General features: G+C 35.2%; 1 protein-coding gene across 3 annotated transcripts; it reads right to left on the minus strand.

Annotated features, from left to right (window-relative positions):
* Positions 1-1,129: 1,129 nt before the first annotated feature.
* On the minus strand, positions 1,130-24,811 carry LOC130230831 (transmembrane protein 125). 3 transcript variants are annotated; one of them, XM_056460104.1, is made up of 4 exons: positions 24,584-24,811; positions 17,836-17,959; positions 12,460-13,395; positions 1,130-5,270 (listed from the first exon to the last, which is right to left on the minus strand). In XM_056460104.1, exon 4 carries the CDS (start codon positions 5,203-5,205, stop codon positions 4,537-4,539), a length of 669 nt encoding a protein of 222 aa, XP_056316079.1. In that variant the 5' UTR covers positions 5,206-5,270; positions 12,460-13,395; positions 17,836-17,959; positions 24,584-24,811; the 3' UTR covers positions 1,130-4,536. The 3 variants fall into 3 exon arrangements, with proteins under 3 accessions (XP_056316079.1, XP_056316078.1, XP_056316077.1); XM_056460103.1 differs by lacking the exon at positions 17,836-17,959; XM_056460102.1 differs by lacking the exons at positions 12,460-13,395; positions 17,836-17,959; positions 24,584-24,811 and having other exon boundaries at positions 1,130-5,283.
* Positions 24,812-25,443: the final 632 nt, after the last annotated feature.

The raw sequence follows: 25,443 nt of genomic DNA on the forward strand, positions 1-25,443 counted from the left end.
ATATTAATCAAAAAAACATGAACAGGCTTAACTACACCTGTTTAACATGCAAGAATGAACTTCGCAGGTTCTTGAGAGTCAAGCAAGTGCTCTTAAGCGTTCGTGACTAAATTGAAATGCTGTAAACATTGAGATGTGAATAAAGTCCTAAATTATTTTTTTATAGTGGATGAATGGAGTCAGTCTACATCCTAATAAAACTGGATATTCTGGAAAAAGCAGTTTCTTTTCCAAACACTTTTCCATCAGCAGTACAGTTTGTCTGTTACGTATCTGATAAATCCTTGCTGCAAACGCAAAAAGTTTTTTATTCAAAATGTGAAGGAAATGTTATCACACATTAGAATAAATCTAATATGTACGGTTTCTAATTTGATGTGCATCTAATATACACACATCGGCCACTTTATTAGGTACACCGTACTAGTACCGAGTTGGACTAGATTCAACAAGGTACTGGAAATATTTGGGTGCTCCGGTTTCCCCCACAGTCCAAAGACATGCGGCATAGGTGAATTATATTAACTGAATTGGTCGTAGTGTATTAGTTTTTGTGTGAATGTGAGAGTGTATGGGTGTTTTATTCCTTATTCTGTAAAACATATGCTGGAGTAGTTGGTGGTTTATTCCACTGTGGTGACCTCTGATAAATAAGGGACTAAGCCGAAGGAAAATGAATGAATAATGAGAAACATGCCAGTAAAGTTGTCCAAAATGCATATTACTAATCATAAATTAGTTTAGATATAGGGTATACATTTTGCCAAAAATATACCTGTGCAACATTGACTGGTTTTGTGGTCCAAGCTCGCATGTGTGTGTATCCGTCTGCCTAAGGTATGTCCAAAGTTTTATGTTGTGCCTGCAATTCTGAAGGCATTTTTTCTCAAGTTCTCACGGTCGAACCTGAATGTTTATTATGCGTACAAATTGAAATGGATTTCCACTAAACGACTACAACCTGCCATCTGTTTTCCTCCATCTGTTTGTGAATGTTTTTCACAAGCCCTCCAGAACAAAATACCAATAATTTGCATCAAAGTGTAAATCAACTTGCCTGTATTTCCACAAAAAAAGCCTTTCTCCTTAGAAACATTTACAAAAATAAGGAAATAAAAAAGGGTTCACGTTTAGATTCACATTCTGATCATTTATTTGATCCACAGTGTCACCTGCACAAGTTGTAGTGTACATGTAAATCACAGACATGCAAACTGACACAGGCGGTCAGTTTGCTCTCTCACACAAATATCAAAGGTGCTGAAAACCATCTCCAGATGGACAGCCGTTCGCTATGCCCACCATTGCCTGCATAAATAAAGCAGTCAAGGACACACACATTGAGGCTATTGAAGAGAAAGCAGCATGTTTCACCTAAAATCAATTAGCTTTACGATCAATTAGCTTGTTTTTGTGCTTTTTCAGTACTTTTAACTGTACTTCACTGGTGTGAATCATGTAAAAAGCTAAACGTTTGTGCTTTAAAAGGTTTAATGCCTGAATCCTTGAGCCAAAATGTGAATCAGTTTGTTTGTGAAATGCTATTGTAAATGTCCCACGTGATTTGTGCCTTAGTTTAAGATTTTAGCTCAAGAATAGCATACAGTTGAAGGCAAACTTTTACAAACACCTTGCAGAATCTGAAGTGTTTATTATTTACATTTAAAGTAATATTTAGCAAAATAAGAGGGATCATACAAAATGCATTTTATCTTTTATTTAGTCCTGCTCTGAATAAGAGAATTAATGACAAAAATGACCTAGCAAAATTTTCCTACATTTAATTTTTTTGTTAATAATTAGTTGCAAAAAAATCCTTCAGGTCCTAAATATTCTTTGGTTTTTCAGCATCTCTTGTGTATTTTAACTTATTCCATAAGTCAGTGGTTCCCAAAGTGGGGGTCAGGTCATTGTGGCCATGTAACTTTTATCTTATGTATGTTAATAAACTATTTGAATTACCATATTTTATCCATAACCTACAGAAGATAACAATAGTATTTCAATTGAATTCATGTTTATTTATTTAGTGCTTTTACAATGTAAATTGTGTCAAAGCCGCTTGACATAGATGTTCTAGTCCAGTTAAATTGTATAATATAAAAAGTATTTAATAGTTTCATAAAAAACAACAACATGCAAATAAAAAGCCATCAGCCTTTCTTTTTTTTCCATTGGATTGTGACCCCTGGGGTTATCATGCTAGATTAACAACACTGCACTAGCTTTAGTTGTAGCAGGTTGATTTTACGGCACAATGTTAAACTTTGAGACCTTTACAGTATTAAAAATAAAGGCCACGACTGAACATGGAGGATGATTTCCAAGTGGCGGCCATTTTGTGCTGCTATAAACATTGTGCCCACCATTCTCATTAAGTGAGGTTAATATTAAATTAAACAAATTAATTATGACTGTAAAAAAGTATATGGTTGTTAGATTGTTGCACTTTTTTTGTGTCAATATGTTTGTGTTTATATAGACCAGTGTTTCCCAACCCTGTTCCTGAAGGCACACCAACAGTACACATTTTCAAGCTCTCCCTGATCCAACACACCTGAATCAACTCACCAGAACAGTAGAAGAGACTCCAAAACCTGAAGTGAATGGGTGAGATAAGGGAGACATCCAAAATATGTTCTGTTGGTGTGCCTCCAGGAACAGGTTTGGGAAACACTGATATAGACTATTTCAATGTTGTGATGTCATTGGCCAGTAAACATTTACTGCTTGTTATCAAACTATTTCATAACTGTAACAAGAGGCAATTAAATCATAACTTAAATTTAAGACAGCTATCATAACATTATTTATCAATATGTGGCTCTTTTTGGATTCTTGGAAGCTATAGAAATTAATAATGTAAAACAGGAAATACATTGGGACCTTTGTTTTTGTTTACATTCCTCAAAATGGTCTATAGTTCCTATTGGTGTGTGTGCAATATTTGTATATTTATAACCACCTCTGAGGACAGTAGGGGTCACGAGTCACTAGAATTGCTATTTTAGGGGTCACGTATTGAAAAGTTTGGGAACTCCTGCCGTAAATGACTGTATGATTTTTAAAGAAGTTCAAATACCCGTAGACAGCAAAAATACATAAAGGGCCCTATCATACACCCGGCACAATAAGGCGCAAGACGAGTTACTATGACATGTTGCTATTTTCAGACTATAATTTTCCCATCTTCTGCCACGTTGTTTAAACAGTAAATCCATTTGCGCCACTTAGTGGACTCATAGGTGTTTCAGTCTAAATAAGAGGTGTGTTAAGGCGCATTGTTGGCGCGTTGCTATTTTGAGGAACTAAAATAGACTGCACAATAGGCTAGCTGAGAGCAGGTCTAAAGTCCAGCGCAGAGCGTGTTAGTTGTGCGCCTCGCTTACACATTGCTTAATACACAAAAGATGTACAGCAATACACAAATATCTTTACAAATGAAAGAGTTAAAGGACTAAAATGTTATAAAAATTATTATTTTCTACATAAATATAAAAACCACTGCCCTCATGCCTTCATCTCGGGGGGCTTTTTCAGTTTATTCATGACAATTTGCTTTTGTATAATGTTTTTATTAGTAGTAGTATTATTTATTTTATGCATATTTATATTTGTTTTAATAAAAACATGCTTAGATTTGCCCACCTGCCAGGTTTTGGACCATATGGGGCATAGCATGTGTGTTTGGATATAACTCAGTTTTTTGACCACACTTCGTTATTATTTTTCATTCATTCGTTTGCTGGAAATTAGAACTGAATTTAGAAATAGTTTTGAGACAAGTCTTTGTGCTTAACAAACTAAATTAATTATGTAGGCTAATGGCTGTCTGTGCGTACAACACATTTCCCTATCCATGAAAGAGAGTGATCTGGTCTGTTTAACTGTTTTCTCGCTAGTGAATCGCTCAGTTTTTCCACTTACAAAGTCCGCCATGTAAATAGCAAATGCGGCGTAGCGTAACGCAACTGACTCTTAAAGGGAATGGGAGATAATTGGTTTATTCTCAAAACACACCTATAACTCATTAAGAAAATAAGCTCAACCCTGTTAGACCATGCGCCGCAGCGCAGAGCGGATTTTTCCGTCCTTAAAATAGCAAAAGTGAATTCTGACACGCCCTTAATGCTTTGGACTTTGCGCCTAGACCGTTAAAATAGAGCCCTAAGAGTTGGGGGGTGAAAACATTTGAACACAATACATTTTTCATATTTGTGCCTAAATATCTCTATTCTTTCATTCAGTACTGCACTTCAAAAGCTACAGATGTTTCACTGCAGACTAAAGTTAAATTTACACTAATCTTCAAATTCCAAAAGTTTTCACCCCCCAACTCTTAATGCATCCTGGAGCATCGGTGAACATTTGACCCCACAACATGGACTAATTGTAAGCATTTTGTATATGAAATATCTTATTCAGGTCAGTTCTCATCAAAATGAACATGCATTTTCTTTGATCTCTCTTATTTTGCAGATTCTGCTAGATGTATGTAAACGTTTGACTTCTGCTGTATTTATTTTGCAGTCACAGTTATATGAGTCGAGCCAGACTCGACGCCGTCTCTCTTCTCCCCTGCATCTGTGCTGAAATACTGAAGACTCGCACTGTCCTCTCCCAGCGTCTCTGTCCCGGCCCTGTCCTGTCCAAGAAGAAAGCTACTGCTGCGTAAATTCCAACCGCAAACACTGTAAAACTCCCTCCTGCCAGCATCACCACCCCGGATATATACATGTCATTGAGTGCCTTGCCAGGTTTGGGCATGTGGTACGCCAAGGCCATATCCAGTAGCACAGCGCCACAAATAAGCAGAGAGGCTCCTGTGATCAACATAATGAGGACGTCAGACAAACCTCCGCTCTTTAGCATGTTGATCCGTCGTCTGCTTCTAACGCAGTTCATGTCTTGGACAGCGGAGCTTAACAGCTGCTTTAGTAGGACAGCCAGAGCGAGAAGACAAAGAGCGGTTCCTGCACCCAAACGCCACTCGCTGGACAGGCTGGTGGTGGTGGAGAGCAGGCCAACGCCACCTAGGCCGCAGCCCAAGATCAAGGCCACCGAGGCGCAGTAGCATAATAGGGATTTGCGAGGCTCACTGAACCACCAGAGCTCCACCTGCTCCTCCAGGAGGTTTTGCTGGATGCGGGCTGGGTCAGGATGAGGGTGCCCTCTCGGAGGAGAGTAATCCTCCAATTCTGACATGATGTTCGACTGGTAGGGTAATGAAGATAAGCTGCCAGTTGTGAGAGGACACCTGGTTAGAGTTCCTGGAAGAAACATGTTGGAAATTAGGTGAAGAGATTAAGGGAAAAAAAATCTTTATAAAAAAAAATAAATTATTAATTCACAGTGAACAATTTTGTGACAACATTTTAGTCATGGGAAGGCATTTCGGTGTTCATAAATAAATATTTAATTATTTCATTATTATTGACAATGCTATATCAATCTATATTACAATATATTACACTATAAAAAGTGATTACACTGTAAAAAAATACTGGGTTCCACATAATTCCTTCATAATGTCCAAACACAAATTAATTAAGTTTAACTTATTTATTTATTTATTTTTATTATTATTATTTTTTTTTTTTTACAAATTTGCAAATTTCATTCCTTAATTCATTGTCTTTTGGTTTAGTCCCTTTATTCATCAGGGGTCGCCTGAACCACCAACTTATCCAGCATATGTTTTACACAGCGGATGCCCTTCCAGCTGCAACTCAGTACTGGGAAACATCCTTACACACTCATTTCACACACATACACTACAGCCAATTTAGTTTATTTAATTCACCTATACTGCATGTTTTTGAATTGTGACAGAAATCAGAGCACCCGGAGGAAACCCACGCAAACACGAAGAGAACATGCAGACTTCAAACAGAAAGGCCCACTGACCCAGCTGGTACTCTAACCAGTGACCTTCTTGCTGTTAGGTGACCTGGCAAATCACTGAACCACCAAGTTACACTATTTTTACAGTGGATTCAACATAAAACAATTAGGTTGTCCCAAAAACAACTTAAGAATTGTGTTGTTTCAACTCATTTTAAATAAATAGTTTGAACAAGCAGCAAAAGTCATTTATTTGAGTGTAGTTTACTTTAAAAAGTGAGTAGACACATTGCTTTTAAAGTGATTAGTTGACCTTACTTAAAAAAGTAAATCTATTGCCTTAAAATAAAGTAAATAAACTATATGCATAATTATTAAACATTTGTTAAGTCAACTTAACAGTTGTAAGTTACAATGGGACTTGTTGCTTTAAAGGCAACAGATTTACTCACTTTTTAAAGTACTGTCCTATTTATAAAAAACATTTTATAAAAACATTTCTAAACTATTTTTTCAGTGTATACACACTCATGATAATTACTATACAGCTCATATTTTTAATATAAAACATAATATGAAGTGTTTGGAGGGCTTTCTGGAAATGTACTTTTACAACAAATTGATGGGACAAAATTATAGCTTTGTTTTTTCTTACCAGATTTTACAAAACTAACACCATTACTGCCCGTTAAGTCCAGTATTCTTTTTTTTACTATATTTGGTTATGTAACATACACTTAACCAATTAAAGTTTTTTTTTTTTTGTTAAATTCTGTATTGTCTGCTTTTTAGTTTTTTTTAATGAATTAGGAATATATATATATATATATATATATATATATATATATATATATATATATATATATATATATATATATATATATATATATATTGTATCAGTACTGTAGCTAAATCTGGAGCTTATCTAAGAAAATAGCTTACCATAATGGTCCAAAAACTAGTCACCCAAATTGATATGTTATAGAAAAATATTAAATCCAAATATTTAAAGAGGAAAAATCAAGAGAAGCAAAACTAATTTAACAATTTAGTTGAAATTTTGTAGGTTGTAATTTATTTTTGCAATATTTTGCTTGAATTTAATTGTTTATCTTTCAATTTTTAAATATATTTGGTGACTAAAATGTTATTTTAATAAATATATCTGTTTAATAAATCTGTTTTGTTTAAATGTGCTAAAATACACTGCCTATATTCAATGAGAAATAGATCATATATATATATATATATATATATATATATATATATATATATATATATATATATATATATATATACACAAGTCAGAATTATTAGCCCCCTTTGAATTTTTTTTTTTTCTTTTTTAAATCTTTCCCAAATTATGTTTAACAGAGCAAGGAAATTTTCACAGTATGTCTGATCATATTTTACTTCTGGAGATAGTCTATTTTTCTGTTTTACTTCAGCTAGAATAAAAGCAGTTTTAATTTTTTATGAACCATTTAAGGTTAAAATCATTAGCCCCTTTAAGCTAAGTTTTTTTTCCTACAGAACAAACAATCATTTTACAATAACTTGCCTAATTACCTTAACCTGCCTAGTTAACCTAATAACCTAGTTAAGCCTTTAAATGTCACTTTAAGCTGTATAGAAGAGCCTGGAAAAATATCTAGTCAAATATTATTTACTGTCATCATGGCAAAGATAAAATAAATCAGTTATTAGAAATGAGTTATTAAAACTAATAAGTTTAAAAATGTGTTAAAAAATATGGGGGCTAATAATTCAGGGGGGCTAATAATTCTGACTTCAACTGTATATATATATATATATATATATATATATATATATATATATATATATATATATATATATATATATATATATATATATCCAATTACCTTGAAAGTGTTACATGCACAATCAGTCACTAGGCAAAAAAGAGGTATGTTGAAATGCACATCACTGTGACTCCTCCCTAATATATGCAGACTCTTAAAAATATGTGAGAAACTCTATTCTGAAACAAGAACAAACAGCTTTATCTATAAATCTGTTCAATAAAATCAGTAAACTTTAAGAACAAACACCTCAAGGTTTGCTTTAATTTAAAACTACTGTTTAGTTTAAAGGCTGTTAATGTGGCTATTAAGAACATCCATTTGGATTCCTGTTGAGAGAAAATAAAGATTTTAAATAGTGAGAAAGACAATTTCCCTCCTGCTCAGGGGCTGAAGCCTTAATTCCTTCACAAATGGCCTGTCTCTGTGGTCCCTGTGACCCTCAAGGTTGCAGGACAGACAGCTTGTCTTTACAATCCTGTAAGTGGCTTTGGCTTCGTAGTCAGCACTGCTGCACCAGCAAACTGCATCTGCTCTTAAACTACACTGCATACATTATAATCAAGGGCCAAGGCGAACTCTTCTTTTCATCCAGAACCCGTGTGTCATTATTCTGCACTGTTTGTTCAAAGTCAGTCACCTCACACATGTGTGGCCACAGGGGTTGTGTACATGTACGTTTCTGAAGCTTTGATAATTAAGTCTCTGTGGACCAGAGTCTCCTATCGCTGACATACTGCTTCCCTGCGACTGAGGTGAAGCATGAAAAGGGAATTGTGAAATCAAGAAAGCCCATGAAACTAAAACACCAAAGTCAGTGATAAGACTATTGTATAATATAATGATTGTAAAAATGATTGTTCACCTGAAATGATTTACTCAGATTCATGTTCTTTCAATCACATAATATATAGATCCTGGTTTAGAACAAAAGACAAGGCATTTTACTAATAATTTTTTTTATATATATATCTAAGGATAGTTGAATAATAAAAGCATACGGAGAGCATCAAACACTATTGTTTCCTTGTTCTCATGTAAACTCTAAAACTAAAAGTGTAAAAGGGCAATCTATCAGAACAAAATGGAGACTGTTACGTTGTCACATGCTGTGTTCACACCAAACGTGGAACGAGCAAATAAATTGTGCTATTCGCGCGTAAATAGACACGTAAACATTTTGAGTTTACTCGCTTTCGTGCGTGGAATTTACTTTATCCATGCATCAAATTCACTTCACGTCATGGGCAGGGTTTCTATCTGCCCGGTGACTCTAGCTTCATTGCTAAATGGCTAACATGGATTTTATTGAGAGAATAGCTCTGTTTATGTGCTTTAGGAAGGGTGAAAAACAGCGTCAATTCGTTTGGCGCCTTGTCTATAAGAGTCCACTAGATCCATTCAGAGGTGCATCCAGCTCTGTGAGTTCATAAACTCCTCCAAAATCTATACCTGGATGATGGAAGCTTTCAGTGGTGCCTTCGATTGAGCTGAGCATAGTGTCTCGAGACACCAAAAACAGGCGATTCATCATATTCACGTCTCTACAAGAGAAAGCTCCTGATTGGTTAACGCGGCGCGAATGTCCGCTGAAGTTCAGATTTTCCAACTTGAGCGATTTGCGTAAGTCACGTGTTAAATCCTCAACTCGAGCCACTTTATTCATGTGAAACGCACCGCAGGATGTCTATCGCGACTTAACATGTAAATCACTCACGCTTGCTTCTTCTGCTTCTGGTGTGAACGCAGCAACAGTATCGTTAACATGCGCAACCCAGGCTTTGTTTGATTGGCCACAATGTTTCCTAGTGAGATTACAACAATGATAAATTCTCTTTATTTTTTAGTTAATCTAAGCTTATGTTAAACTTACTAAGTATGTGGGAATCTTATTTTGAAAACATGAGAGGTAGAGAGACTAAAGCCTGCCATGCTACATCTTTACCTTGTTTTTATATTCTTCGATGTGATGTGGACAGATGGCAGATTGTCATGCTGATGTGCATATATAGAAAACAATGTTTAGAAGTCATGGCATGGCTTAACATGGCACTTTTCATACAGTGTGCGACAGGTTTTAAGGAGCAGTTCTCATCTGTTTACTGTGTGTGAGAATGCAAAAAGGGATATATAGACTATACATTTATTAAGCGACACCCAAACAGAGATTGTCAGTTTAAATGTATCTTTTGTTAGTTTAACAAGTACAGTTGAAGTCAGAATTATTAGCCCCCCTGAATTATTTTTTCCCAATTTCTGTTTAACGCAGAGCAGATTTTTTCAACACATAGTTTTAATAACTCATCTCTAATAACTGATTTATTTTATTTTATTCATGATGACAGCAAATAATATTTGACTAGATATTTTTCAAGACACTTTTATACAGCTTAAAGTGACATTTAAAGGCTTAACTAGGTTAATTACAGTAGGTTAACTAGGCAGGTTAGGGTAATTGGGCAAGTTATTGTATAACAATGGTTTGTTCTGTAGACTATCGAAAAAATATATGGCTTAAAGGGGCTTATAATTTTGACCTTAAAAGGGTTTTTAAAAAATTGAAAACTGCTTTTATTCTAGCTGAAATAAAACAAATAAGAGTGTCTCCAGCGGAAAAAATATTATCAGACATACAGTGAAAATTTCTTTGCTCTGTTAAACATCACCTGGAAAATATTTTAAAAAATTAAAAAATTAAATGGGGGGCTAATAATTCTGACTTCAACTGTATATATTGAATTTTGCCACATACTTGTATGCTTGTATTGAGGCATCAAACACAGGTACTTTGGGGAGTATGAATGTTTAATGCACATTTATGCATTGTGTCATATCACTCAGCTATTAATGTCCTTTCCCTTGAGTTCATCTGTTTATGTTGAGGTTGATATTAATTGTTGCCTTTGTTTTTATATATCTTAAAGTCTCAAAATACTTTAAATTCTAAACACATGTCCATCAGTTTCTTTTGTTGAGTATATTTTTGAAGTTACCTAAGCCAGTGGGGTCGGGACCCATCGGAGGGTCGCTTGGTGATTTCCAAAAATCCAATTCTTTTCATTAAACTATTAGTATTACCATATTTGAGTGAATAATAGTTAATAGATATATTAAAAAACAACATGCCAAAAAAAAGCCATCAGCCTTTTGATTTTTTGCAACCCCTGGACTGATTAGGTAATTTTGAAGACTTTTAAACTGTCTTACACCTTTACGGCACTCACGTACATTAAAAATAAATACAGGCACAACTGAACATGGAGGATGGTCTCCGAGTGGAGTTCTTCAAAATTAAATGATGAATAGACTTGGGCCTAAGAGTATGTGTGCGCAATTTTTATATATTTATTACCACCTCAGAGGATATTGGGGGTCCCGAGTCACTGGCATTGTAATTTTTGGGGTTGCGGGCTGAAAAGTTTGGGAACCACTGACCTAAGCCACATACCTATGTAAATATCAGAGAACAATTTGACTTAATTCAATACACTCTATGGCACCATTAAAAATAACTAAAGGGGTACTGTGCAATTACTGCATTTAGAGTTATTTACAGTGTTTAAAAAAATTGGATTCTCATGCAAATAATAGACAATCAAGTGCTAAAAATGATTTGAACATTTGACAGCATTTCTATGTCAAAACTAATTTTGTAAACTAGTTTGTAAAGTAATATCTTGATGTGTAAACAAATCATTCTTTTGCCTGATCTTAAGTAAGCGCTAATGATTTGTTCATTTTTCAGACTGATTCACTTTACAGTAACTCACTAACTCAAGTTTAACTCAGCATACATTTACAGGGTTTCTGCAGGTTTCACTAAGTCAAATTTAAGACATTTTCAGTGAATTTAGGAGTTTTAAGGCCTAATTTTGTTTTTGAAATTGAAGACTTTTTAAGACCTGTGGATACCCTGATTTAGTGTTTATCTTTACTGGAACATTATCAGTAAGCAAAAACTAAAATACTGGTTATGACTTGATATGATTTGGAATATGCATGTCATATGAACCAGTTTATGATTTTTTTATCATGCTTTAAAAACTTGAAAGATGCAGTAAAAATCTTGTTTTTGTGATAAAACAAAATGAACAAATGAACCAAAAGAGTCATAAAAGTAGTACATAAAACTTTTGTTATATTTCGAACAGAAGAAACAAACTCATAAAGGTATGGAACCACTTGAAGATGAGTAACTAATCAGTCAATTTTAATTTTTGGGTGAATTATCCCTTGAAGATGAGCATAATGACATTATCAAAATTTTTGAGTAACCTAAACCTATAATAATAATAATAACTATAATAATAACGTGGGGCGACGCGGTGGCGCAGTAGGTAGTGCTGTCGCCTCACATCAAGAAGGTTGCTTGTTCGAGTCTTGGCTAGGTCAGTTGGCGTTTCTGTGTGGTTTGCTTGTTCTACCCGTGTTCGCGTATGGTTTACACTAGGTGCTTCGATTTCCCCCACAGTCCAAAGACATGTGGTTTAGGTGAATTGGGTAAGCTGAAATTGTCCGTAGTGTATGTGTGTGAATGAGAGTGTATGAGTGTTTCCCAGTGATGGGTTGCAGCTGGAAGGGCATCCGCTGCATAACACATATGCTGGATAATTTGGCAGTTCATTCTGCTGTCGCGACCCCAGATCAATAAAGCGACTAAGCCGAAAAGAAAATGAATGAATTAATAATAATAATAATAATAGTAATTCTAATAATAATAACAACAACTTTTGTGTAAAGCTTAAACCTCATTATGAATGAGTGTTTTATATTCTAGTAGAAATATACTTACCCTAAAAAATGAGAAGGTTTCTGTGATGAGACGCTTTCTCCATGTGGCAGTTTATCATTCAGTGGAGTGTTCAACAAAGTGCAGAGAGAAAAAAAAGGCTAGCAAGGAAATATTCTTTATCACCTCAGGGTTTGTGCTTATTATTTGTGTCCTTCTCGTCCTTCTCGTCCCCTTATACTTAAAATCATTTCTAAAAATACACTGACTTCCAGTTTTGATTTGCGACGGCTCCTTTGGAGATTTTCCTCTTCACTTTTGAGAAGTCAACGACAGTTGTAGTCCAGACTCCAGAAAGTATATTTATAAGATCGCCTTAAAAACACAACCAGGCCTACCAGACAGCTGAAAGTGTGTGAGATGTTATAGAAAGTTTTGGAAGATTCCTTTCTAAAATCAATGAAAAAAACAGCTGATCTGTCTGTGTAGTGGCCTTGGGGCTGGTTAGGTATCCAAATTAGCTCTTAGTTTTTTTCAGTATGCCTGCAAGGTTATTTCATAGGCAAAATGTCCTGGCTGTCAGAGCGCAAGTGATCCACAAACAAGGACAGAGGTGTTCAGCTTAAGGAGAACCCTGACAGCATTCCTCCTCCTGTTTTTCGGCTCACATTGCTGTTAGCTATTGAAGTTTAGTGGGTTTTCTTGAATATTTAGAGCGATCGGCATCTTTCCCGACAGGTGTGAATGCTGAGCATTGTGGCAGGCCGAGCACGCCATTCATTCTCTAGTCAAGCGATACACTGTTGTATCTCTGACTGCAGGTCTCTGATGTATCCGAGAAACAAGCATTCATGAAGCAGGCTCTTGTCTTGTCTCCGGTCACCATACAACAGCTGATGCCTTGTCTAGCATACTCTTCATCTCTGCCCGGTTGCTAGACTAAAACAATGGAGCAAGTCTTTGAGTCCTTCTCTAGGCCAGAATGAGGCAGGTCACTATCTGCGGAAACAAAGGAAGTAAAGAATGACAGTTAGAGGATGTGCAATACGTCTAATTCATCAGGGTTTAACCAATTGCTTTTGATTGTTAAGAGAGGAAACTAATGTGAGGGGAGATCTGAGCCGGGTGGATTTTGCTTTTCAAGCGAGCAAAACAGAACAACCTTTGCAGCAAGGTGGAAATGCAACTTTCATTTGTAGTTTCATTTGTAGTTTCATCTTACTAATATCATTATATTCTGATGTCTTGTTGAAAATTTAATATATGAGCAATTCCATGCAAATGTCAATACAATTTTTTTTTTAAATTTGACCAAAATAGCGAAACCGCTTATTTTTTTGTGTAAGCAAGTATTTTACAGTAATTTAAAAATACTTGACAATGTGTCTGTCAACAGCTTTTAAACTACAATAAACTAAATGTACAACTGTGTGTCCAGGTCAGTGTCCTCACCACGTATGGTCTATCAATAGATGGAGAACTTACAAACGTTATTGTGAGGAACCATTTTGTTAAATAGAGTTTTGTTGCATGTATTGTTGGTGATTGATTGATTGGTGTTGGCCTGATTGAGTAGCTTTACATGGACATTGTAAAATTAAGACCCATTTAAAATGATTTAAGACCTACAAGACAGTTTTTCTGTGAGTTTAGGAGTTTAGGATACCCTGCTTTAGTGTTTATCTTTACTGGAACATTATCAGTAAGAAACAAGTAAAATACCGGTTATGACTTGATATGATTTGGAATATGCACGTCATATGAACCAGTTTATTATTCTTTTATCATGCTTTACAAACTTGAAAGATGTAGTAAAAGTATTTTTAAAAATGCCATTAAAAATATATTAACTTTTACCAAAATAGCAAAACCTCTCATAACTTTTTTTTTTGTGTGTAAGCAAGTATTTTAAAGTTATTTAAAAATACTCAAAAATGTGTCTGTCAACACCTTTAAAACTATAATAAACTAAGTGTACAACGGTACGTCCTGGTCAGTTTCCTCACCATGTATGGTCCATCAATACATAGAGAACTTACAAACGTTATTGTGAGGAACCATTTTGTTAAATAGGGTTTTGTTGTGTGTGTTGTTGGTGACTGTATGGATGTTGGCCTATTTGGGTAGCTTTACATGGACATTGGAAAATTAAGACTTATTTAAAATGATTTAAGACCTACAAGACTGAAGTTTTTCAGTAAATTTAAGAGTTTTTAAGGCCTAATTTTATTTGTGAAATTTAACACATTTTAAGACTTTTTAAGACCCCGTGGATACTCTGATTTAGTGTTTATCTTGACTGGAACATTATCAATAAGAAATGACTAAAATACTGGTTATGACTTGAAATGATTTGGAATATGCACATCATATGAACCAGTTTATGATTCTTTTATTATGCTTGAAAAACTTGAAAGATGCAGTAAAAATAATATTTAAAAAATGCAATAAAAATTAATTTGACCAAAAATAGCAAAACAACTTGTATGTATTTTACAGTAATTTAAAAATACTCAAAAATGTGTCTGCCAATGTGTTCAAACAATTATATTTGATGTATCATAATCACACAGGTGACAGTTTCACATCTGTCACATCCATAATGGAAAGATGTCACATCCATGACAAGAAAAAAATCAACAAAATGCATTAATGGGACCATCAAAATAAAGTGATAATCATATACTTTTTCTGTGAATTTATGTTTTGAGTCTTTACTGCAGATAACGCTGTAATTGCTCATATATTAGTAGTGCTTATGATGACACCAAAAAATTTTTTTTTTTAACAAACCACAACTAAATTGTAAATCAGCATGGCATGTATTCTTCATAGATTTATCGATCTCATAATGCATGCAAACAAGCTTTGTGAAAATATAAAAGATGACCAAACTGAGACAAATGCTGTTTGCTTCTGAATATGCAAAAATATCCTAAAAGTGCTGGAAGTCCAAAATCTAATTATTTATAAAATAACAGGTATTTTACTCTCCCATGAGGCCACAGGAGAGAGTTTGTGAAAGTTCTCGTAGGTCACATTACAAGACAAATACATATACATTTGTATTGCACTACATTCATGCTACAAATATTAATACTATTTAGCACAAAAAGCACAAAAAAATAGGCAGCACAGTGGCTCAGTGGTTAGCATTTTCGCCTCATAGCCAGAAGGTCACTGGTTCGAGTCCCGGCTGGGCCAATTGCCATTTCTGTGTGGAGTTTGCAAGCGCTCCCCGTGTTTGCATGGGTTTCCTCTAGGTGCTCCGGTTTCCCTCTCAGTCCAAAGAAATGCGCTATAAGTGAATTGGGTAAAACAAAATTGCCCGCAGTGTATGAGTGTCTGTGCAAGAGTGTATGGGTGTTTCCCAGTACTGGGTTACGGTTGGAAGAGCCTCCACTGCCTAAAACATATTCTGGAATAGTTGGCAGTTCATTCCACTGTGGCGACTCCTGATAAATAAGGGACTAAGCCAAAGGGAAATGAATGAATGAGTGAACTAAATTGTAAATCAGCATGGCATTTATCCTTAATAGATTTAGCGATCTCATAATGCATGCAAACCAGCTTTGTCAAAAATATCCAAGATGGCCAAACTGAGAAAAAGGCTGTCTACGTCCAATATGCAAAACGATCTTAAAAGTGCTTTTAAGTGCTGGATGTCCAAAATCTATTTATTAAAAAAAGTACAGGCAGCTTACTATCTCATGAGGCCATGGGAGAGTTTGTGAAAGACCGTTTAAGCAATTCTGGAAGCATTGTATTACATTCATGCTACAAACACTATTTAGCACAAAACAGGTCACCAGAATAGTTTAAGGAAATTCAATTAAATATAGATGGGAACAGGCAAATGCAAACCAAATTCAAAATGCTTAAATTGCATACCCTGTAAAAAGGAATTAGTTACTTTAAATAAGTGAGTATACCTTATAGTAAAACTTGGAACTGTTAAAATGACTACTTAATTATTTTAAATTTTGCTCATAGTATATTTGCTTAGTACTATTAAGGCAAAATACTTGTTTTTTTTAAGCCACGGCTGGGTCAGTTGGCATTTCTGTGTGGAGTTTACATGTTCTCCCAGTGTTCGCCTGGGTTTACTCTGGGTGCGCTAGTTTCCCCCACAAGTCCAAAGGCAAGCGCTATAGGTGAATTGGGAAAGCTAAATTGTCCGTAGTGGTTGTGTGTGTTTCACAGTAATGGTTTGCAGCTGGAAGGGCATTCGCTGCATAAAGCATATGAACTGAACTTAAACACTACAAACTTAACTACACTGTTCCTATTTACTGTGACCTTTTATGTGAAGCTGCTTTGACACAATCTACATTGTATAAGCGCTATACAAATAAAGGTGAATTGAATTGAATATGCTGGATAAGTTGGTGGTTCATTCCGCTGTTGTGACCCCTGATTAATAAAGGCACTAAGCCGAAAAGAAAATGACATTAAATGAATTTATTTTTAAATGAAGTCAACTAACTGCTTTAAACCTAATGGGTTTACTCCCTTTTTTATAGTATAGTCGACTTTTTACAGATTAAACATACTGTAACAAAAGGCATTTGCACGAGGGGACAAGAAAAATGCGGAGAACTCCAAAGTTTTCTTTAGTGATAAAAGGAAGTTTAATTGATTTGGATCTGGTGCGAAAACATGTTCATGATCAAACTAGGGAAAAGACTAAAACACAAATGTGAAAGGGGGAGGAAGAAGAAGTCATTGTTTAGGGTTTGTTTTCTAAAGAAGTTTGGCCATGCAGATGCATATCAGAGTGAATTCAAAGATTTTCAGCACATTCTAATTTACAGAAAAAAAATGAGATGTAATAGTTATAAAAAAATTCTTGCTGCATTTTTTTTTGTTGAATCAAGTGAACTTTTCTAGTCATCTCAACCTACACCAGGCAAACTGACTAAAATGTTAAAGAAATAGTTCACCCTAAAGCTAAAATTACATCATTGTTTACTTTCCCTGTTGTACTTTTAAACCACATGAGTTTCCTTCTGCTAAATGCATGAGAAGTTATTTTGAAGAATGTTGGTTGGGACCCAGCAGTTTTTCAACAGAAGAAAGAAACTCGAAATGGTTTTAAACATCTTTTGGTTTTCATTTTCAAGTTAAACTTTGTGTAACTAAAAAGAGGTAGTTGAAACCTGATTAAAATGAGTTAAAATAAAACATTTATTTGTTATTATTATTATTATATTATTAATAATTTATCGACTTTTTGTCATTTGGTTGTACAGTTTAAGTCTTTAAAACCCCTTTTCGTTTTTTTGGCATTTATACATGTACAGTCATGCTGAAAAATGAAATGTTACAGATGGGCAGTTTATAATTGAATACAGACAGTGCTTATGGCAGTCCGAACCTACACAACATGCCAAAACGTTACATTTTACTCCGTATCAAATAAGTTATGTTGTGCTGTACCTGAAAAGGAAGAAATGAATCTATTTTCTATATGATTGGGGTCCTGGAGGGCCAGTAGTGAGTTGTTATGGTCATGCCTCTTGCTGCCCGTCTCTCCTTCTTGCTTAATCCACATTTTATCAGCCTGCACACATGGCTCAAGTTACTGTCAGGCATAACCTCAGGAACAAACCGCAAACTGCAGCTGGCATGGACTGTTACTCCAGAGCTGCGTAAACCACCCTTGATTCTTCACTCTTAATCTCTTGCTTTTTTTTCAACTGAGAATTGCGTTCTGTTTCTCTGTTTCTGACTCAATTTCACTATCTTATCTGTCTTTTCTCATGTTGCACTGGCGTTCTGTTGGCTCGGGAGAGTTGGCTTTTTGAAAAGCACCGCTTCGGCTCCCTGTGCTCTTTCTTTTCATTATAAAAGTTAACATATGCCACGTACCTTATTCCATCATTTCACTTCAAGACTCAGTGGTGTCATTACAACCTCTTTTTCCATCAGTATACTTTCCTCTAAAGAACACTCCTTCATTCTTACCTCTCACTGCGGCTTAGCACCACATTCGTAGGAGGAAACAGAACACAAAATGACATTATAAAGACAGATTGCTCAATCTTGCTCTGCGCAAAATCGCAGTGTTCTCTATGTATGATTAACTCTGCAACAATAGACCTGGTGGATTTTATGGGTGTGCAAATAGGGTAGGAACATAATATGAGTCATATTTCTCCAGAAATCTTTGAGAATGTCAGAAAAGGCTGAAATACACTATATGATTTGCCGTCTAGATGCATTAGCGCTAACAGCCAAAAGTCAGAGCTACTCTACAAATTTTGGATAGTTAAAAATGTGCAAAGAACTGGAGCTTGGAAAAACAGGGTGGACCTCAGAAAAAATGTCAAAAACATGAGTAATATGGACAAATAATTCATATAAATATGCTTATACTGTATGCAATGGATAATTTAATATTCTTTAACCCTTGTCAAATTTACCACCCTTTTATTATGTTAGGAATGAAAACATCCACTGAATTTAACTGCTGTAAAATTGCATCAGATTATTTTTTTATTTTATTTTTATTTTTTTGTGGGCGACGCAGTGGTGCAGTAGGTAGTGCTGTCGCCTCACAGCAAGAAGGTCACTGGTTTGAGCCTTGGCTGGGTCAGTTGGCGTTTCTGTGTGAAGTTTGCATGTTCTCCCTCCGGGTGCTCCGGTTTCCCCCACAGTCAAAACACATGCGGCACAGGTGAATTGGGTAAGACAAATTGTCCATAGTGTATGAGTGTGTCTGGATGTTTCCCAGAGGTGGGTTACAGCTGGAAGGGCATCCGCTGCGTAAATCATATGCTGGATAAGTTGGCGGTTCATTCCGCTGTGGCGACCCCAGATTAATAAAGGGACTAAGATGAAAAGAAAATGAATGAATGAATGAATTTTTTTTTTCAAATATTTTTTTTAATATGTTAATCAACTTCAGTCTTGATCAAAACTACTAAATTGCTTAGAAAATTACAGGATTTGAACTCTTTCTCTGAAAAAAAACAAACACAAAATGACACTCCCCCCCCCCATACCTAAACAGAACCATCATTGGGTGATGAGCAAATCGTACTAAATAGTATGAATTAGATCATACGGATTGATACGAATTAGCCACTAAATCAAAAAGTTAAATCAAAAACAATGCATCAAAGGCTATGTTGTTTAACATGTTCAAGACTTTAATAAACGATTTTTAAAACTTTATAGTCCACAATTACTTTTTATATTGAAAATACATCATTTCGTGTAGTTTTTTGTCACCAAATCAGTGACATGATTTGTGAACTTGGCTATTAAAGAGTTAAAATCCTGTAATTCTCTAAGCAATTTAGTAGTTTTAATCGGGACTGAGGTAGATTAACAGAGTTATGCAAAATAATTTGAATTTAATTTGAAATACAGCAGTTTAATTAAGTGGATGTTTTCATCCCTAACATAACAAAAGGGTTGTAAATTTGCCAAGAATTTGACGGTGAGTTTTTAAAATTCAAAATGTGTGTCAAAATAAGATTGGTCACCAAAAATCATTCTTCTAGCTAAAACACAGAAAATGTTATGGCCAAATTAAGACACAAAATCACCCCAGAGAAGATGAAAACATCCCCAACAGCATAAGGGTTAACTAGCAGAATACAACAATCATAATTGGACCAAACAATACAAAAAACATGTAAAAAGAATGCACATGCATGGACCATGCTTTTGTTTGTAGTTTCACCAAACTTCGAAGACCACAGAGGTGTTTTTGATACAAGGAATTCAACAAAACCAAAACGCAAAGGCCCAAATAATTAATAAATTATTTGTAATCGGACTAGTCATATGTAACCTAAAAAAGTCATATGTAACCATGTGAATTAGAATGAATTCATTTAAATATCTAATGGTGTTTTAAACCATTTCTAATTTGATTATTGATGGATGATGGATATACAGTGAGTAGGGAAGATGAATAAAAAACAACCAGAGATTGTTTAACAAAGATCAGAATTGAGAAAAAAAATCAGATTGAGAGCTCTTGGATTTACTCATCCACCAGCAGTTACACTGTAAAAATGTTGAGTTATTTCATTCAATTTTTCTAATTTTACCCAATTTTACAAAACATTTTTAGCACTTTTTTTTATATCTGATTATACTGTTTATCTTTTGTACTGTAGCATAGCCACTGGTATAAAAGCTGGAACACACCACATGACTGATTTTAAAACTCCAGTCATCATACTGTACATTCTCTACAATCTTGGTATCATTAAACAATTGAGAATCACACCATCAGACAACAATGGAAAACAACAAACGTGCACAGAAATGTGCTCCTCAGCTCAACCTCCTTGTCTGATATGCTCCATCTGAATGAAATAAAAGTTTGGAGCTAAAAAAAAAGTCTGTGTCCATCATACACTACACAAATTTCTGTGAAATCTGTCGACTCTGACTGCCTAAAATCTGCGGACAGGATCTGACTAGGCAAATAGCTTTGACTTGTTCCGACTGCAAATTGGGGCAACAATCTATGCAAAAGTTATCTAGCTTATTCCAGCTGCAAGTTGACAGATTTCGCAGGAAATTTCACTGTGCATGAGAAGCACAGACTCTAGTTTCTACTATTGCTGCGTCTCATTTAGAAGGCTGTGTCCTCCGGAGGTCACCTTTCTTTGGTCCTATATGTCATCAAGGATGTTTTATTTGAGAAAGGCAAAAAGCATAACCAAGTGTGAATTCTTGTAACTTGTAAATTACTGTAATTTCCTTTTTTTCCAATGCAACAATTTCTTTTCTTAAAAGAGGCAACCAAATGATGTATGTGGATGACAAATATGACCTCGGCAGGTATAGCCTTGGAAATCAGACAAAGCTTATGATTTCACCCAGTCTGAGAATAACAAACGTGTTTGATATTTCAAGCCTATTATAGAAAACATATTGTTTTCATTTGTCATGGGTCTCCTAGCAACAAGGTGCATGCTTCCACATGTGTTAGGACAATAAGTCTGTTAGTGTGTCATTCTCAGTTGTTTCATTCATGACACCCATTTTTCTTAGTAACCAACTAAAGTGTTGTGTATTGCAACCTTAAGGGTGCTATTTTGTCTGGTAAGGTATATGATGCTCTGCATTCACTGCCGTGCAGTTCTTGATTTTTCTGTTTTGTGCACAGCTGCAGTATTAAGCACTAATTAAATCACCAATTAACAGGCCTGTCCACCCAGCTCCATGCTGCTGACAGAAGGAAAAAAACATTCACCTCTCTTCCTGCCTACCTCTCTCCCTTTCATTCTTTAAACAGTGACAGCTTCCAAAATGTTCAGATCTGACCTCTAGGACAGCAGAAATGTGAACATAACCCATAATGCACCACAAAAAGGCAGCTATTCAGGGGTTCTTTTCCCAAAAGCATTGCAAGGTCACAAGTTCCTTCAGGGTTGCGTGTTTCCAGTGAACATTCGCAAACTTGTTTAGTTGGAACTGCAGCTCTTGACCTATGGTCTGAAGCTTAGTAAAATGACATGGCATGCATGCAAAATAAGTAATCTAACATGCATGGCAATCTATATCTTCCACATCTATTCAAATTTTACATGTATTTTTGTTTGTGAGGTGAATTAATGCAGACATTTTGAGCAGGATGCATTTCTGTACATGCTGTATAACACGGCAGAACCCTTATTTACAGAATTTGACATTATTTTTACCTCAGCATTTGCACTTAACAGAAGTTATCCATTGGAGAATGCATGTTTGAGAGTTTTAGAAACCATCATAGATATAGTTTCTCCAATAATGCATTACACAGTACTATGGTGGTTAAGCAGCTACGTCATTATTTGGGAAATGCACTAGCTTGCCCGCTGAGCTCCACTCTCTTACCTGACCTCCATCTGTGACACAGACACCAGCCTGGGTTAAGACACCCGAACCTGATTTTTTTTCTACTTTCTTGGGGGCATGGTTTCATTCTGAAACACACTGGCTATCTCAGTGTCTGCCAGAGAATATTCCAGAATGTGGACTCATGGGATGTTTCAATGTTACTGAGTGCTGTCATGCACCGGTCAATGCTGGAGCTTATAAGGCATGTCTGACGAAAGTATGAGGGAAAGTGTGTTGATCGCTTGGCTCCTGGAAGCAGAACTTCCAGGACAAATGTATATTTGTCAAAACTATTTATCATAGAATAAAGTAATGATATAAGATAATTTACATATAATCATACTATTTACATGGCTCTTGCAAGGAATACCATTGGGCTTTAAACTTCTTCTTGAGTCATTTGACATTTGCCTCTTTGTTTGAGTTGTTTGCTTAGTCCTATTTTGATTTTATTGGTTGACTACAGTTACACGCCTAACAATAAAACAAAAAAGTCATAAAACTTTTATTTCTATCCATGATGTGACATTTTATCAACACTTCAAGTGCAGCAGGTAGACCATATTAACAATGGTTCAATGGTAACCAAGATTAATTACTACCTTTTCTCTCCCTAAACTATTACACTGTCACTGTAAAGCACAGTTCACACTCTGAACAGAAAGGGCACCTACAGCATTAAAATAATTTGCTTGTCTTTTATTTTATGATAGCGAACAAGATTAACTATACAAAAGGGAGACATTCCCTTCTTTTCTTATAGAACTGTTTCTTTTTGGGGGGGGGGTTACTTACCCTTAATGTTTAAACCACAATAACACTAACATGGATTGAATTATCTGTGTTATCTGATAATTTTATAACTTCCTCATTCTCAACCTCTGGTATGTTGCGCATATTTGTTTTGTAAAATGATACATATATGTTAACAGTTACAGTGTTCAGCATAATTGAGTACACCCCATTTTGAAAATGAATATCCATTTCTCAGTGAATATAGGCTATGTATTTTGGTGCATATTAAACAGATATATTTATTAAAATAATATTTTAGTCACCAAACATATTTAGAAATTGAAAGATAATACAATTAAATTCAAGCAAAATCATGCAAAAAAAATGTTAACCTACAAAATTTTAACTACATTTTTTTTTTTAAACTTTTTTTTGCTTCTGATTTTTTCCTTTTTTTAATTTGTATTTAATATTTTTCTATAACATATAAATTTGGGTGTAATAGTTTTTGGACTGTTATCGTAAGATAATTTGTAAGATAAGCTCCAGATTTGGCTTCAGTACTGACTAAACTATATGCACAAATATAATATTGTATAGCTTCATATTAAAAAACATGAGTTTAAAAGATAGATTTGTGAGGGGTGTACTTGTATATGCCGAGCACTGTATGTTGTCCTGACTCTTTCTGATGTTTTTTACGACTCTTTAAGAAAAAAAAATGGATAAATGACGTCCATTAGTATTACTCTGGAAATAAGAGTAATGTTAAAAGTTATTAAATATTAATATTAAAATAAAAAATAATAAAAGGTAAATGCATTTGAATTATAAGAGATATGGTTAATAATTAATATTCTATCTGGTAAAGTTTTTGCATGCAGTAGCAGGAAAAGTGCTGTACTTGCTTTTAACACTGCTGAAACTATTGAGAAATATTAATATATTCATGTTTCATAATTTATAATAGTTTTAATGTGGTAAAAAATCGAATATTATGTTTCATATAGTGTTTCAGAATTGCTGTTATTCTGTATAACATCACTTTTGTTTCTGTTTATATTACATGAATTAAGGAACTTCCTTGGCAGAAAAACAACAACGGTGAAATTCTACCTATATGACAATAAACAGCACCACAATCTCAGTGCTGCCGTACACTATCAGCACTCGCACAGTTGTGATTGTTTGCTTAATTTATTAATATATGAATCCCTGCAGACAATGTTGCTTATTGACATGCAGCATTTTAATAACATTTTTAATCAAATGTACCTTCTGGATTTAGATGCTCATAAACAGATCTAAGCAATAAGTTTATTTTAAAATCTTAAAACATTGTACCTATAATATGCATGACCAGAAATGAAATGTAAAGATTTTAGTCTACGTTTTAATATTTTTAATCCTCAAACTCCTGTAGCCTACAAAGTAAGTTTACATCTCCTTCGACTCTCTACAGTATATAAGCTCTGGGTATTCTTGTGTCTTATAACTTATAAAAAACATATTTCTATTCAAATCTCATATTTAAACACCCAGTTCTGTTAAACTTCTGTTCAGAGGAGGACGGAGGCGTGCAAACAGAACGGTCCGTGCTTACCTGTGATGCGCTGGCAGGAGGAACGCCATCCCGAACAATATCAGCCACAAAAACACACAGAAAGAAACACACCACCGATCCGTCTGATAGAAGAAACGCGTTCAGCTAAACCAGACATCAAGTTGAATGTAAGTCTGGCACAGTAATCCCGAACATATCAGGTTGTCACTGCGAATGGCGATGCAGGTGCAGCGCTCGTTCAGTCCGGACTTTTGCCCTCCGCTCGGAGGTGTGGTCTTCTCTCATTGCTACTCTGATCGCGGAGCGTGTAGTTCAGCTGAAATGTGTGTGTGTATGTGCGCGCGCGCGTGACCTCGTCGGTCCTCTCCAGCGGGACACCTGCAGCGATAAGAAGCTTCTAGTCCAAAGGTCTGACGCTAAATGACGCCTAATAAAAAACACAAACAACATTCGTTCATAGTGCGTCGCATTTTCGCTGCACGACACCTACCTGGGAATCGTAGGGTTACCTGGTTTGTTGCTGTAAAACCGGAAACACTGTGTTTATCATTCCCCTCAGGCTGGCTTTGAAATAGTCATTTAAGAAGTGGTGAATTTAAAACTTAAATGTTGACTGCTTTTCCGAAGAATATTTCAAAGTGACTTCAGTTGACATGTTTTAACTTATAACGTGTTTGCAACCTAGTTTAATTTAGATATGTTTATGTAGATATTTCATATAGCCTATTTATCCACCCTATTACACACGTGACTGCATTTTCGGCTTGGGGAACCTTAACAAAACTATAAAATATTCAAAAAAGGTTGCATGAACTACAAGTAATTCAAACGTGATACAACAATTTGATTGATTTTAACATGACAATTTGATTTTAGCATGACATTATAGCGTAGTAGCC

The sequence above is a fragment of the Danio aesculapii genome, chromosome 6, assembly GCF_903798145.1.
Source record: "Danio aesculapii chromosome 6, fDanAes4.1, whole genome shotgun sequence".
Classification (NCBI taxonomy): Eukaryota; Metazoa; Chordata; class Actinopteri; order Cypriniformes; family Danionidae; genus Danio; species Danio aesculapii.